The 15,079-nt window shown below is 38.9% G+C and overlaps 2 protein-coding genes across 4 annotated transcripts in view; one reads left to right on the top strand and one right to left on the bottom strand.

Annotated features, from left to right (window-relative positions):
* LOC103662423 (protein NPAT) overlaps positions 1 to 266 on the bottom strand; it is a 50,596-nt gene extending 50,330 nt beyond the window's left edge. The window contains exon 1 of the mRNA XM_008690116.2: positions 72 to 266. Coding sequence (XP_008688338.1) covers positions 72 to 108 — 37 coding nt within the window. The 5' untranslated portion in view covers positions 109 to 266. The remainder of the gene's footprint in view (positions 1 to 71) is intronic.
* A 771-nt stretch (positions 267 to 1,037) lies between these two features.
* Positions 1,038 to 15,079, top strand: part of ATM (ATM serine/threonine kinase) — a 124,748-nt gene continuing 110,706 nt past the window's right edge. For all 3 annotated transcript variants that reach the window (XM_008690114.2, XM_040631255.1, XM_040631256.1), the window contains exons 1-6: positions 1,038 to 1,218; positions 2,546 to 2,647; positions 4,330 to 4,427; positions 4,510 to 4,622; positions 5,886 to 6,031; positions 9,259 to 9,423. In XM_008690114.2, the coding sequence (XP_008688336.1) occupies positions 4,356 to 4,427; positions 4,510 to 4,622; positions 5,886 to 6,031; positions 9,259 to 9,423 (496 nt within the window). In that variant the 5' untranslated portion in view covers positions 1,038 to 1,218; positions 2,546 to 2,647; positions 4,330 to 4,355. The remainder of the gene's footprint in view (positions 1,219 to 2,545; positions 2,648 to 4,329; positions 4,428 to 4,509; positions 4,623 to 5,885; positions 6,032 to 9,258; positions 9,424 to 15,079) is intronic.

Below are 15,079 nucleotides of genomic sequence, written 5' to 3'. Positions count from 1 at the left end.
CTTTGGCCCCAAAGGTCGTTCCGTCCTGCTCAGCCGGGTCCACTACCCGTCCTTCCCGCGTCCGCGCTTACCCAGTACCAGCCGCGCTATGTCTGAAGGTAATAGCATGACCGAAGCCGCCACAGGAACCGCCACAGGAGACGAGATTCAGGTAAAAGCCAACACAGCGACAGCTCTTGCGCCGCATCTCCCGGTTCCAGTGGCGGCACTGAACCCGCGGCAATTTGTCCCGCCTCTTTCGCCCCGCGTCCGCCAATCGCTTCCGCCGGAGAAAGAAAGGCGCCGAAATGAAACCCGCCTCCGTTCCCCTCGGAACTGTCGTCACTTCCGTCCTCATATTAGGAGGGGTGGGGCCGAAAGTGGCGAGGAGGTGGGATGCAGGCGCCGCGGCCTGGGCCAGGGGGCGGGCGGCGAGCGCAAGGTCGCACGCCACTGGCGGGCAACGCGCAGGCGCGTTTGCTCAGACGAGGCGAATGTTTTTGAGGCGAGCGAGCGCAGGGAGCGCAGAGCGTGCGGGGGTCGGCGCGCATGAGCAGATGGTCACCGCTCCCGGGTGATGACCCTGACTTCTTCCTCGGGAGACCCAGGCTGCGCGGTCACGCCGTGTTTGAACCGGAAGCGGGAATAGTGGGTGTCCACCTGGCTGGAGGCGCTGGGCCGCAGGAGGAAGGCGAGTGGAGCCGGGATTTAGGCTGCAGATGCCGCCGCTTTAGGAAATTCCACTTTGGCTGAGCACCGTTAGGGGCGTGGAAAGCGGGCAGTGGCATCTGCGTCGGGGGCTGCAGGGGTGTCCGAGCCGCTGTGACCAGCCCCCCGGTGGTCGGTCTCACCCGCTGCTCTGGAGCGGATCTTCCCTGCTCGCTGCGCTGTTTCTCTCCCGCCCTCTCTCCGAGCCCCTAGCGGGCTTAGCCTCGAACCTTCTTCCAGGTGCCCCGTTGCACGCTCGTGCGCGTCCCCTTTCCCTGCCCCTGTTATGGCCCAGGTGTACCTAGATGACTTGACTAACCATGTTTTTCCCCGTTTTCTTGATTAGTTTCAATCCTCGAGCATCTGCTGAGGCTTAAACTAGAGTGGCGTGGTTAAGAGCACGGACTCAGGAATTTTGTTGCTGGCCGTGGAGTTTTGGCAGTCATGTGGGTGACCGCGCCGTCCTGTCTCCCTTGTGATAATCCTTGCCTGTGGTGAGCCCTCAAGAGCGTTCGCTGCTGTTTTTATCAGGTACCGAGAAGTAAAAGGACTGTTAGAGCTCAGGGTGATTGTTGAGGGAGAACCGTGTTCGTAGAGGAGCTAACGAGGTTCTGCGAGGAGACCTCGAGTTGTTTACTTGCCCCCGAGGAGGATGGTGGGGGCCTTCCAGACAGAAGGGGGAAATGCGTGTAAAGACACAAAGCGTGGAAGGTTTCAGAAGCTCAAGAGTGAGGTCTGGCGTTTAATGAAACAGATGTGGGCATTTTCAGCATGTTGAGGTCTTAGGAGTGGATGAGATCACACTGGGAGAACCTCAGGTGGGGAAGTAGACAGAGATAGTCTTGCAGGTGTGGGTGGCAGAGGAACCATCAAGAGAGACTGAGGAAACAAAGGGGAGAATGGTGACTGGTGACATTTATTGAGCATTTGTTGTGTTCCAGGCACTGTGTTAAACCCATACGTGAATCTTTAACAATAACTTTCTAGTTATTGTTCTAGTTCTAGTATTGTTCTAGAGGAAGCCCTAGTATTGTTTATCGTTTTATCATTGACAGGTCTCAGGTTTAGAGAGATTAGCCAGTGTGCCCAAGGTCCTGTAAGGGGCAGGGTTAGGATTTGAACCAGTACAGTCTAACTACAGAGTCCACACTTAGTCCAGAAAAGAATGGCATGCCAAGGGCAGAATTATATGCAGGAAGATGCGATGTAGGCATCATTGTCAGATTCTGCAAAGAAATCAACTTGAATGAGATCTAAAAAGAAAGGTTGGACTTGCCACTTCAGAGACTGTTTTTCAGGAAGTATGTGTAGTTTCAGTTGCCTGTTGGGGGTGCTTAGTTCTGGGTAAATATATTGATTGAATTCAGCCTTATCTGTTGACTCTCTTTAGCTGACTATTCTGTAGTTCCTTCGGTTTTCTTTCAATTCCTCCAACATACCATGCACTTTCCCATCATAGGACCTTTGGGTGGTACTAGTCTCCTTCCCTGAAATACTGGTCCTCTAGCTCTTTCTGTGATTGGCATCAGTTCGATCTTAGCTTTGTTGTAACCTCTGCTGAGACGTATTCCCTGGAAGCTTATCAAAAGTGATCCTCTGCATTGTTATTGTATATTTGGTTCCTTTAAATCATATATCATACTTTGGAATTATGCATTGATTTTTCAGGGTACTCGTTTATTGTCGCTCTCCCCCACCAGTTATGACTCCACAAAGGAAGGATTTCTGTTTAATTCATATGTCTGGCTACCCTTGTCATAGTACCTTATACAAGTAGTGGCCCGGTAAATATTGTTGCATGTATCAGTGAAAGAACATTTCCTAACTGAACTGTTTTGTTTTCTTCAAATTAATCAAGCTTTGAGAAACAGAAGAGAGGAGCACAGAAGGAGACGAACAGAAAAACCACAGCTTTAAAAAAAGAAAGTTTAGGGCTGCATCTTCCTGGAAGTGTTGAATGGTCAGTAAACCTGCATTTTTTTACATTATAAATAACACCTTTAGTATACTTAGATATAAACATGCCTATGTTTATGGTTCTTTGAATATGGATATTGTTAAGGTATTTTCATTGGTTACAATCCCAGTTTTATTTTCCTTATTGACTCAATCAAGAGGGTTTTAAACCAAGATTGAGTATGAAGGGGAAAGAGTCCTAGATAAAACCATAAGGAATGGAAAATAAAAATAATAGTCCTTTTCCTCAAGAAGTTTACAATCAAATGAAAAAGACCGTCAGGTAAATAACAACTTGTAATCTACAGCAGAGTAAAGGAGGTTGTAATAGGGATGAGAGAGTCACAACAACAATGAATAAAAATGGAGAGGCAAATTAGAGCTATCTACCAGCGAAATAGGTGGGTTTGTTAGGTAGTGTGCTCTCACTGTGTTTAAAGAGAGTGTTTAAATAAATTTGTAGGAGGGATTTCTTCCTTTGTAGGAAGATTAGACGTGGTCTCTCAGTTCCATATTTAAGACTGCAAGTTAACGGTAAAGATACATACCTGATCTTTAAAGAATGAATGGAGTTTATATAAATGGATGGGAAAAGAACTCCCCTTCCTCTTTTTCCTCTTGAGATAAGTCATAGACAAAAAAAAGTATGTTTTTTTTTCTTTGTAAACATTCATAGTCTAACAAAAAGCTTCTCTGTACAAGAGTCAGAAATAATGACAAAAAATGCTTTTCTTGAGGGTTTTTTTTTTTTAAAGGGCATCAAAGGAAGGTCTGATTATGTCAGAAAACCTAAAAGGAGGGCTACAGCAATGGCATTAAGGCATAGTAAAATGTAGTTTATTTTTGGCACTATAGTATTTAATACCCTTTTAAAACAGGAGCATAATTGTCCTTGTGTTTTTGGTTTAAATGAGAACCAGAAAGCCAGTTGAGACTTAAGTGCTAGACAAGGCTTACTAGCTCTGATAACCTCCTACATAGCAATTCCAAAGCATAAATCAATTTGAGCTTTTGGCTCAGCAAATGACACGTCTTGTCACTCCGTGTAAGAGTTAAGTAGTAAGAGTTATGTAGTTCAGCCGGTCAGTGTTAAATCCTTAAATGCTCTTTTCCTTCTTCTTTTTCTTCTTCTTTTTTTTTTTTTTTTTTTTTAGATTTTTAGATTTGTGCATTTATTTTAGAGAGAATGCGTGTGCACTCGGCGTGGAGTGTGGGGAGAAGGAGGGAGAGAGAGAGAATCCAAAATAGACTGCGCTGAGCACAGAGCCTGTTAATGCGGAGGCTTGATCTCACGACCTCGAGATCATGACCTGAGCTAAAACCAAGAGTCAGACGTGTTTAGCTGACTGAGACACCCAGGCAGCCTTTTCTTTTCCTTATTCTTGACCTGGCTGTCTTCTGTTGATCTTTCAAATTTTAATTATCATGTTTGTTAGAAAAGGTCTCAGAACAATAAATTATATGTTTCCTATTTTTATCCTGCTAGTGCATACAAGTACCCATTTGCATGTTGAGGCTTTGTTTTGATATATTCTAAGAAAATCTCACTTGAATGTGGAAACATTAAAAAAAAATCATTGTATGTTTGATCACAGTATACCTCTAATTGTACAGTTTGATCTTACTGTATATTAATACTACAATTTGAAATAATTTTGCATTTATGTGTTTTTTTTTTTTTTACAGTGATGTGCTTTCTGAAATTCTGAACCATGAGCTTAGCACTTAATGATCTGCTTATTTGCTGCCGTCATCTAGAACATGATAGAGCTACAGAACGAAGGGTAGTAAATTACCGACATTTAATCTTTTCTTAAAATTAGTGTGTGATTGGCAACCCATTACTGTGTTCTTTTTCATTTTCAGAAAGAAGTTGAGAAATTTAAGCGCCTGATTCGGGATCCTGAAACTGTTCAACATTTAGATCGACATTCAGATTCCAAACAAACCAAATATTTGAACTGGGATGCTGTTTTTAGGTATTCCATTCTCATTTTTTTTTTACTGTCTTTATTTTTCTCTTTCATTTTATTCTGTTTGTGATATTTTATTTGTTGTGATATTTTTGTGTGTGTAGGTCTTACTTCTCTTTGCTCCCTATATACTGTTGTGCCTTGCATGTGAAGTTGGTGCTTAATATTTATCTGAAACATGATTTTTAAAGGATGATCATATAGGAAAAGTAAGTTTTTAAGCCATTTGTTCAATAAAAGTTCTTAGATCTCACTCAAGATTAGAAAGAATTCCTTTCATATTAGTTCAATCAAAAGACTTTAAAAAAAACTTTATTTCAAATTGGAAAATAAAATTAAGTTATAAATGCTTTATTATTACTTTTACATCTTTAAGCATTGCTCTGAGTAACTGCTACGTGTTAAATTATAATAAGAAAATAATTACAGAATAATTTCCATAGGAATGCAGTTAAAAAAAATCAGGCATTGGAAAGATAATTGATTGCTGGACTAGAGTGCCAAACAGAATTGATGCCTTTTTACATTAAGACATAATTTTCAACTCTTAAGTCTATTTGTATCTAGAAATAGATTGTAAAGCTTAGGAAAAATGAATAAAATATTTTAAACTAATGTAGAATACTGAGAAGATCGAAATAACATTTTCAGTCAAGGGGAAAGTATATTTATTTGTTCTTAAGTGTTTAGAACTTTTATTTTTACCACGTACTTGGTACTGGATGCACTTACAGACTTCAGTGCAGATAACATAAAAAATGCATGCTTCTTTTTCTCTGGTTACTTAGTTTATTTCAAGTACCAGAAAAATAGTTGCTATCTAAAGATGAGTATTATTTTGCATAAGTGGATCAGGTAGGTCCATTCGGCACCTGGCACTTCTAGGTAATCATGAGTATCTTCTAGGCAGGCTTCATTCAAAGGCTAGAAGCATTGCCAACTGCCTGGGAAAGGGTTGGGTTGTGTACAAAATAACAAGAGAGAACTGAGAGCCTTAATAGCATTGTAAGCTTTTAATAATAAAATGAGAAAATAAACAGTAAAGCAACAGAAAATCATAGAGGTTACAGTTTAGAACTTTGCAGAACAGACTTTAAATTGGTATTGTGGGGCTTAGGCCTTGAAAGAGAAAATTGTTTTATTTAGCTGGTACATTGATCACAGCATTGTGGCCTAAGAGATTCTCTTTATGATGGTGTAAAGCATTTTTCAAATGTTGTAATAATTTAAGCATTTAATAAGTTTCTGAAATTCTTTGTTTTCTTGAAGATTTTTACAGAAATATGTTCAGAAAGAAACAGAATGTCTGCGAACAGCGAAACCAAGTGTATCAGCCTCAACACAAGCCACTAGGCAGAAAAAGATGCAAGAAATCAGTAGTTTGGTCAAGTACTTCATCAAATGTGCAAATAAAAGTAAGTGCTGTTATTTATTATAAGGAGCTGGTTTAAAAGGTTATTGTTGCGTGAGTTTGGTTGGAAAATGGTGAGGTAAAAGTTGAGTGCTAACTCTAATTTCTAGTACATATAATGGTTTTTAATATATGATCGGTTCAAATATTTGGAGGAATTTGTGCAGGCACGTAATGATAGTCTCTAGGTTGGAAGGATTAAAAATTAGTATTCCAACTACCCATTCTCTTGGATCCCTTCTTTGTGTTCCTAGCATTTAGCCTTAATGATCAAACATACTTTTAAGGCTTTTTTTTCTATCTTTGAATAGCTTTAATAGTACTGAAACCTGTCCTCCTTACTGCTTCTGCCTTCTGAGATAATGCAGAAAAATCCTGATAAAGTTTTTTCAGAATGATATCCTTTGAGGTATTCGAAGTTAGCTGTGACATTTCCTCTGAGTCCTCTTCTCTAAGCTAAACAGATATACTTCCTTCAGCTCATATGACCTAGTTTTGTGTCACTCTCTTCTGAATTTTCTTCGGTTTAATTATATCTCAAAGTGTAGGACTCAATTATAGCTATATTCTGATTGGTACAGAGTGGAGCAGGACTTGCATATCTTTTATGCTATACTTTTACTAATTCATTTTGAGATCACATTAGCTTTCTTGGCAGTCAAAACCCACCCTCTTAACTAACACTATGCTTACTGTTGAGTAGAAATTTTTACTCCTGATGAGCCACACATTTCCCATTTTGAACTGGTGCAGTGGATATTTTAAAGAGTTGATATTTTTGACCCAAAGTGCAGGATTCCAGTAAGCTTACATAAGGAAATGGGCTTCATACAACGCTGAAAGCCAGAAGTAGAAATGTTTGTTTAGGGACTCTTGGACTCAAACTTTTTTTTACTCTTCACACATTAAGATGTGGCTTTGTGATACCAACTTTAGTTTAAGAATCAGAAAAGCCATTGAATTATTATATTGGACATGTGAAAGTAATATAACCCTATATGGTAACTATACTGGAATTGAAATAAAAAACTGAATAAAATGAATTAGAAAAGCCCAGTGTCAGTGAACATTATTAAGTTGAAGGATACAGATGGTTAGTGAATGATACGTCGGGATAGTGGTATGAGAGTTGAGTCTAAAAAGCAATGGTTTAAAAAAAAAAAAAAAAAAAAAGCAATGGTTTAGCAGCAATTTCATTTTCCAGCTCTGAGGTGCCAGTTTGTGTGGATAGTGGCAAGCCTGGGCCAGGGGCTCCAGCGGAGACAGAGGATAGCTACACAGAAATACTCTGCACCTGCTTTTGCCCTGAGTGATAGCTCTGCTCTTATTAAAATTTGTTCTCTTGGCTACTAACATTGGGTTCTTAACAGATTTTAATATGTACTTATAGAGTTCTTGAGAGAAAGATACCCAAGCCCATTTGTAGCCCGCCACAGAAGTTTGCAGTGTATAGTTTTGCTTTATGGTGAAAAAACCTTCATTCGCAAAATTAAAAGTGGAGATCACATTGGAAAACAGGAATGAGTAGATGAAGTTATCAATGTAAGATTATTTAAATGGTTGAAAAGTTGTGTTTTTATTTGAGGCTTCCTTTTCTTTCAAGTTTGACTTTGTAATTGAAACATCTTTAATCTCAGAACAAAATCAGAGTGTTACTATCATGTCATCTCACTTTATGTTTTTCAAAGAGTAGGGGAGTTGTTGGGAATTTAAACACATGTCCAGTTTTATGTAGCATTGGTATTCAAGGTATGATGAAAGAAACAAATTCGAAAAAGACAGCTGGGAAGGAACCAATAGGCAAATATTGTTCGTTCTTTTATGTAGGCATTTGTCTGCTTCTGCACGAAGCACAGAGGGAGCCTAGAGGGTAGAAAGCCCAGCTTTGTAAAATGTTAAGTTTTATGAGGTTCCTTAAATTCCCTTTAGCCAACTTAGTTGTCCTTTGGAGGCAGATTTCCTTAGAAAAGAATGTCAGCATAATTCTTGAAACCTTTCTCAAATTGGCGGAGGAAGGAAATTTGTTGAGATTAAGACCATAGGGAAATATGATTTTATCGTGACATTAATTTAAGCAAATACTATTTAGGACAGTTACTGGGCTCTGTTGCCATATAGGGTTTAATTAATTCCTTAGGGATGTTATAATATAGTAGATATTACAGTTTAAAGAATGTTACAAGGACTCTAAGAGAGGGGGCACCGGGCATTACAGCAGAGGAACATGTGGTTGTGCATTTCATCATTGGTCAGATGCCTGAAAGTTTGATATAAGCCACAAGTAAAAATGATATATGGTTATGTCAGTGTTTATTTACTATAGTTTGATAAGAAAACACTAAACTCCTCATAAGAAACGGCTAAACTAGAATATAATCATATATATATATGATTTGCGATCTGCTCACAACTTATAACAAAAAACGTTATATGCTGTTTTAAGATTGTTAATTTTGAAATACAGTATTAGCTGCAACATCAGTGTGATTTGCTGGAAATATTACAGCCTTGAATATTTATATGCTACAAATGCTTTTGTATGAATTGAAAGTAATTTGGTTTTTCAAAGCCAAATATCCTCCTTACAATCTTTTTTTTTTTTTTTTTAAGATTATTTATTTATTTATTTGAGAGAAAGAGTGCATGAGTTGGGGGCGGGGAGCAGAGGGAGAGGGACAAGCAGTCCTGCCGAGCAGGACTCTGGGATCCTGATCTGAGCCGAAGGCAGATGCTTGAGTGACTGAGCCACCCAGGTGCCCCATCCTCCCTACAATCTTAGGTTATTCTAATGAATTCATTCTTTGTAAAAAGTACCAAGAAACTTTGGATCATTTTAGGTCTAGTGCCAGAAATTGTGAATTATTGTTTTTGCTATATATTCCCGTAGGGATCGGCAGACTTGTTCTGTAAAGAGACCAGACAGTCAATGTTTTTGACTTTCCAGGCTGTATAGTTTCTGTATCAGTTACTCAGCTCTGCTGTTGTAGCATGAAAGTAGCCTTAGTATGTCAATGAACGGACACTACTGTTGCTCAGGAAAACTTCAGTTCTAGGAACAGGCAGCTGGCTGCGTTTTGCCCACAGGCCATGGTTTGCTAATCCCTGCTCTATGAGAAAGAGATTAGTTAATAGTAATGTCCCCTATGGAATTATTTATATAGATGGAATTCTAAGTGTTCTTATGTTTCTTAAGATTTATATGTTTTCATTTATTTGTTTATTTTTAAATAGGAGCACCCAGACTAAAATGTCAAGAACTCTTGAATTATATCATGGATACAGTGAAAGATTCATCTAATGGTCCCGTTTATGGAGCGGATTGTAGCAACATTCTGCTCAAGGACATTCTCTCAGTGAGGAAATATTGGTGTGAAATATCTCAGCAACAGTGGCTAGGTATGTTTTGAAGTTTGTTATTTGTGAGATTTTTCTGTGAAATGAAATGTCACCAAAAGATCAATCAGAATCTGTATCCTCCAAGTGACTGCAGTTTAACAGTACCTTAGGAAAATTAAATAGTTACAGAATCCAGCCCTTAGTTTCCTTTATTATGGACTTCTTAAGTGATTGTCTCTACCAGAACTGGAATGACACGATTGGAAGAAGCCATCCCTGTTCTCGAGTACTTGACAGGCCAGTGGTGGAGAAAACGAGTAAACCAAAAACTACAGTGCACTACAATATAGCTATGGGCGTAGTGAGTTTCCAGATCAGTGACACCTAAACCACCCTGATTAAAAGACAAAGAAGAAAACCAAGAAGGAGATGAAGTGTTGTAAAAGTGAAAGCAGCAGTTTCCGGTTGGGAGGGGTATGGCATTTTAAGTGTGGTAGAAATGATAAAACACAAACCTATCCTTTGGATTAGGCATTTAGCAGGTCACTTACAAGGTAATAGGGGTCAAAAATAGTAGAGTAGGATGTTAGGACCCAGGGACTATAACATAAGTAGAGTGGGTGTCAGGGAGGAATCTAGTGTTTTTTATTTCTAGGTGAAAGGTACTGAGAGACCACAAAGGAAGGAAGTTATGGTCGGAGACTGAAACATTTGAGTTTATTGATTTCAGAGGTGGAGCATTTCTGTCTGATTGCGTTCAATGGGTGAAAATGGGATTTGGCCTTGATGAAGTAACTCTGAGCCATATGTCAAAGTCTTCTAATACAATCACCTCTGAAAATCTAGAAGCTCAGTGTTTTTCATGGAAAGTAAGAAAAATTGTGCTAATGAAATGAAAAGACACTTGTCTGTGTTGTTTATTGTCAGTCTCTCATTTCAAAACAAGATATACATGGATGGTAAAACTGACAAAATCAGCGCCCTGCAGTATATTCTGCTGTTCCCACATGACTGAAAGCCTTCCTAGCTGTTGTATTAATTTCTTAGGTTTCATCTCAGGCCTTTGTTGTTGTTCTAAGCGTGAGCAAAGGTGTGTCCCAAACTTGACCCTCACAACAAGTTTAGTAGAGAATAGGCTAGTGATATCCAGGCACTGTGACACATCTCTCACCACCATGGTTCATCCTAAATATTCAGGTTTGCATATTTTACTAACCACGGGTCTCACTGAAACAAAAGCAATCCTTGCTGTTGTCTCCTTACTATGGTTCCATCATCTGACATGTTTTCTGAAATTATCTTTTTATTTTTGAGCATATTGTTAACTTCTCATAATCGGCCCTTTGGTTGAATTATTTTTCTAGTTAGCTCCCTTCTCTGAAACTCGATTCCGTAATGAGGACTGTGCCCAAGAAGTGAAGTTTATGTTCAGAATACATATTTGGTAGAGGTATTGATGGAACCCACAGTTAGAGATAAGACTGTCTAGAGGGAGAGTTTAGAGTGAGGTAAGAAGATGCCCTGAGGCCAAGCCAAATTTTCATATGAAGTTTAGAATTAGCTTATTGATTTCTACAAAAAGCTCTGCTGGAATTTTGGTAGGGATTGCAGTGAATCTATTGAACAGTTAAGGAAGTGTTCTAAAGGAAAGATTCACAGCAGCCATATTCTCAGTTTCTAAGGGGAAAAAAAACTTTATTGATATTATGAAAATCTAATAGAAACGTAAAGAAGAGAAGGAAAATCTATGCATAGATGAGGGCAATACTAAGCAGTAAAGGAGAATAAGACAGAGTTACATCAAATCGGGTACTTATAACATCCAACCTCATTAGCTGGGAAAGCCCCATGGAGACGCCCAGGCAGGAGTCGAGATTGAGAGGCCTGGGAGGAGCATCGTCCTCACAGGTGAGACTTCCAGCTGACCATCCCCGTAAGGGCTATATTTGTAGGGCAGAGGACAGTTTGGAGTTAAACATTTGTTTGCCTACGTGCAGTTTGGAGCTAGTCACATTCCTATATTATCATATCTTTACATATTCAAGGATCCTGGGCTAGGTGTGTTTTCTTCCTTTCCCAGATTCCACTGGGGGTAGGGGAACAGCCCAGCCTGGAGCCGGAGTGTAAGGCAAAATTTATAGCTCTTGGTGTCCAGACCAGAAAGGCCAATTCTGACCTGGAGGCCAGCTCCCAATGTCACTTACGCAGCACAAGTCTCACAGACAACATTCTTTAACCTCCCTGCGCATGTGCAGGTCGGGGTGGTCGGTCATGCAGGACAGATCACAGAAACCTCCATCTGTACAAGACAGGAAGAGCAGACTTCATAACCACATGGAGTCTTGCAGTCTGTGAACATGATATATCTCTGTTTAGGTCTTTTTTGACTTAAAGAAATCAGTGTTTTATGATTCTTAGCATACAGAATTTATATGTTTTTATTAGATTTATATTGCAGTAGGTTGTAAATTGTGTAGTTTTAAAATTTTCAATTTCCATATTCATTGCTATCATACAGGTGGTTTTTGTGTTATAAATGTTGTGTCCTGGGACCTTGCTAAAATCACGTATTAAATTTAGGAGCTCGTTTGTATCTTCTGTCGGGTTTTCTCTTTAGATAGTCCTATATTATCTGCATTTTTTCCTTTCATTTCTGAGCCATATGACTTTCACTTATTTTTTTCTGCTGTATTATATTGGGGACCTTCAGTATGATTTGTTTAAATGGTGAAATGTACATGAGATAAAATTTACCATTTTAACCATTTTTAAATATAAAATTCAGTGGCATTAAGTATATCCACATTGTTGTGCAACCATCACCTTCCACTTCCAACACCTGTTCATCTCCCCGAACTTAAACAGCAACTTCCTTTCCCCTTCCCACAGCCCTTGACAAACATTCTGCTTTCTGTATCTATGAGTTTGACTACTCTGGCTTCCTCCTGTAAGTGAAGTCATAACAGTATTTGCCCTTTTGTGAATGTCTCATTTTACTCATTTCACCCGTGTCTTCACTGTTCATCCATGTTGTACCACATCTCTGAGTTGACTTCCTTTTTAAGACTGAGTTGTATGTATACTGTCTTTGTCGATCCATTCATCTGTCATTGGACGCTTGAGTGGTTTCTACCTTGTGGCCATTATGAATAATACTGTTGGGAACATGAGTGTACACATAGCTCTTGGAGTCCTTCCTTTCAGTTATTTTGGGTATTTATCCAGAGGTGGAATTGCTGCATCGTAGAGTAATTCTGTGTTTAATTTATTAAGGAACCACCAAACTGTTTTCCAAAGATCTGCATCCCTTTACACGTTTTATGGACGCACCAGCAATCACAGGTGTTCCAGTTTCTCCACGTCCTTATGACACTTACTCTTTTTCTGGTGTTGATATCAGCCGTCCTAATGTGAATGTGTGTGAAGTAGTATCTCATTGGGGTTTTGATCTGCATTTCCTTAATGACTAGTGATGTTGAAGTTTTTGTACGGTAACTGGTCATTTGCATATCATCTTTGGGAAAGTATTCGTATTTTTTTTTTGGAGATTTTATTTATTTATTCATATGAGAGAGGCAGAGGCAAAGGGAGAAGCAGGCTTCCCATGGAACAGGGACCCAGATGTGCGCGTCAGTCCCAGGACCCTGGGATCATGACCTGAGCCAAAGGCAGATGCTTAACCAGCTGAGCCACCCAGGCGCCCGTAGTCACACCTTTTACCCCATTTTTAATTGGGTTGTTTTGTTGTTGTTGAAATGTAGGAGTTATTTATATACTCTGTATATTTACCCCTTATCAGATATATGGTTTGCAGATATTTTCTTGCATTTCATGGGTTGCCTTTAACTCTTATGATAGTGTCTTTTGATACATAAAAATTTTAAATTTGATAAGTACAAGTAATCTATACATTTTTTTGTTGTTGTTGCCTTTGGCTTTGGTATCATTTCCAAGAGATCATTAACAAATCCAACATCATAAAACTTTTCCTCTATGTTTTCTTCTAGAGTTTTGTAGTTTTTCCTCCAGTATAATTTTGAATGGGAGTGGTCAAGAGCACACCCTGTTTTATTCTTGGTTTTAGGGAGAAGCATTCATTATTTAACCATTAAGCATGATATTAGCTGTCAGTATGGGTTGACAACTTTCCTTTCAGTTTCTAGTTGCTCATGGTTTTTAATCATGAATGGATGTTGAATTTTGTTAAATTTCTTTCTTCACCTGTTCAGATAATCCTCTGGGTTTTTCTTTAGTCTCTTGATAGGATGGCTTACACTGATGAATTTTTCATAGGTTAAGTCAACCTTGTGTTCCCGGGATATACCCCACTAGGGCATTATGTATTATCCTTTTTATATATTACTAGATTGAATTTGGAGGTGGTGGTTGAAAGTTTTTAACTATGAATTCAGTTTCTTTAATAGATATAGGAATATTTAGTTTATTTTTTTTCAGTTAGCTTTGGCAATTTGGTTAAGAATTTGTACATTTTTTTCTAAGCTGTTGAATGTGGGAGCGTAAAGTTCTTCTCAGATGTTACTGGCTTTTTATCCTTTTAATGTATGTAGGCTCTCTAGTGGTATTGCCTCTTTTATTATTGATTTCTCATCTGGTTATTATTTCTTTCCTTATGCTTATTTTGGGTTTAATTTGTTCTCTAGTTTCTTAAGATAAAAGCTTAGGTCATTGATTTGAGAGCTTCTTCCCTCATAAGTGCATTTAATACAATTTTCTCTAAACACTGCTTTGTCATATCACACATTTTGACAATGTCGTATTTTCATTTTTCTTCAGTTTAAAATATGTTCTAGTTTTTCTTGAGAATTCTTTAACCTCTGGATTATTTGGAAGTGTGTTGTTTAATTTCCAGTTGTTTGGGGGTCTTTTCCTGTTTTTTTTGTTTTGTTTTCCCTTTTATAGTTTTCAGTCTAGTTACATTATAGTCAGAGAACATAGTTTTTATAATCTAAGTTATTTATAATTGTTAGGATTTCTTTTATGACCCAGAATAAGGTCTGACTTGGTGAGTACTTCATATGCATTTGAAAAGAATGTGTATTTGTTGTTGTTGGGTGAATTATTCTATATGTGGCAGTTAGAGTCTGCTGGTTGATGGTGTTCAGTTGTGTAACAGACTGGTGTGAAAGCATGAGTCACAAGTGAGGAAAAGGACTATAGCAAATAAGCACTTTTCAAAAGCTTTGGTTGTAGGGGAAAGAGGGATCCTCTTAAAGATGGGAGTGACTGGAGTGTATATAAATGTAATGGGACGGAGTCCATGGAGAGAGAGTGGTTGAATACACAGGAAAATAGACTATCTGTGTTTTCTTTAAAAAATTTTTTTAAATTTATTTCTAATTTTTTAGAGCATGTGCGCATAGGAGCGGGGTTAGGGGGTGGAAGTAAAGGGAGAGGGAGAGAGAATCCTAGGCAAGCTCCTCGCCCAGTGCGGAACCCTACGCAGGGCTTGATCCCACCACCCTGAGATTGTGACCTGAGCCGAAATCAAGAGTCAGATGCTTAACCAGCTGAGCCACCCAGGTGCCCCTCTGTGTTTTCTGAGAATAAGGGGTTGCAAAGAAAGAGCCCTAGGATTCTCCCAAGGAAGAAGGTAGTTTTTCTAATAAGGTAGGAAGGAAGAAATATTAAAAACCTTTAGTGGCTTTCCTGTGTAACTAGGATAAAATATGGACTCCTTTTCTAGGCCTTGGAAGCA

Source organism: Ursus maritimus, unplaced genomic scaffold (assembly GCF_017311325.1).
Source record: "Ursus maritimus isolate PB19 unplaced genomic scaffold, ASM1731132v1 scaffold_16, whole genome shotgun sequence".
In the NCBI taxonomy this organism is placed as follows: Eukaryota; Metazoa; Chordata; class Mammalia; order Carnivora; family Ursidae; genus Ursus; species Ursus maritimus.
This window is presented reverse-complemented; position numbering and strand designations above follow the sequence as displayed.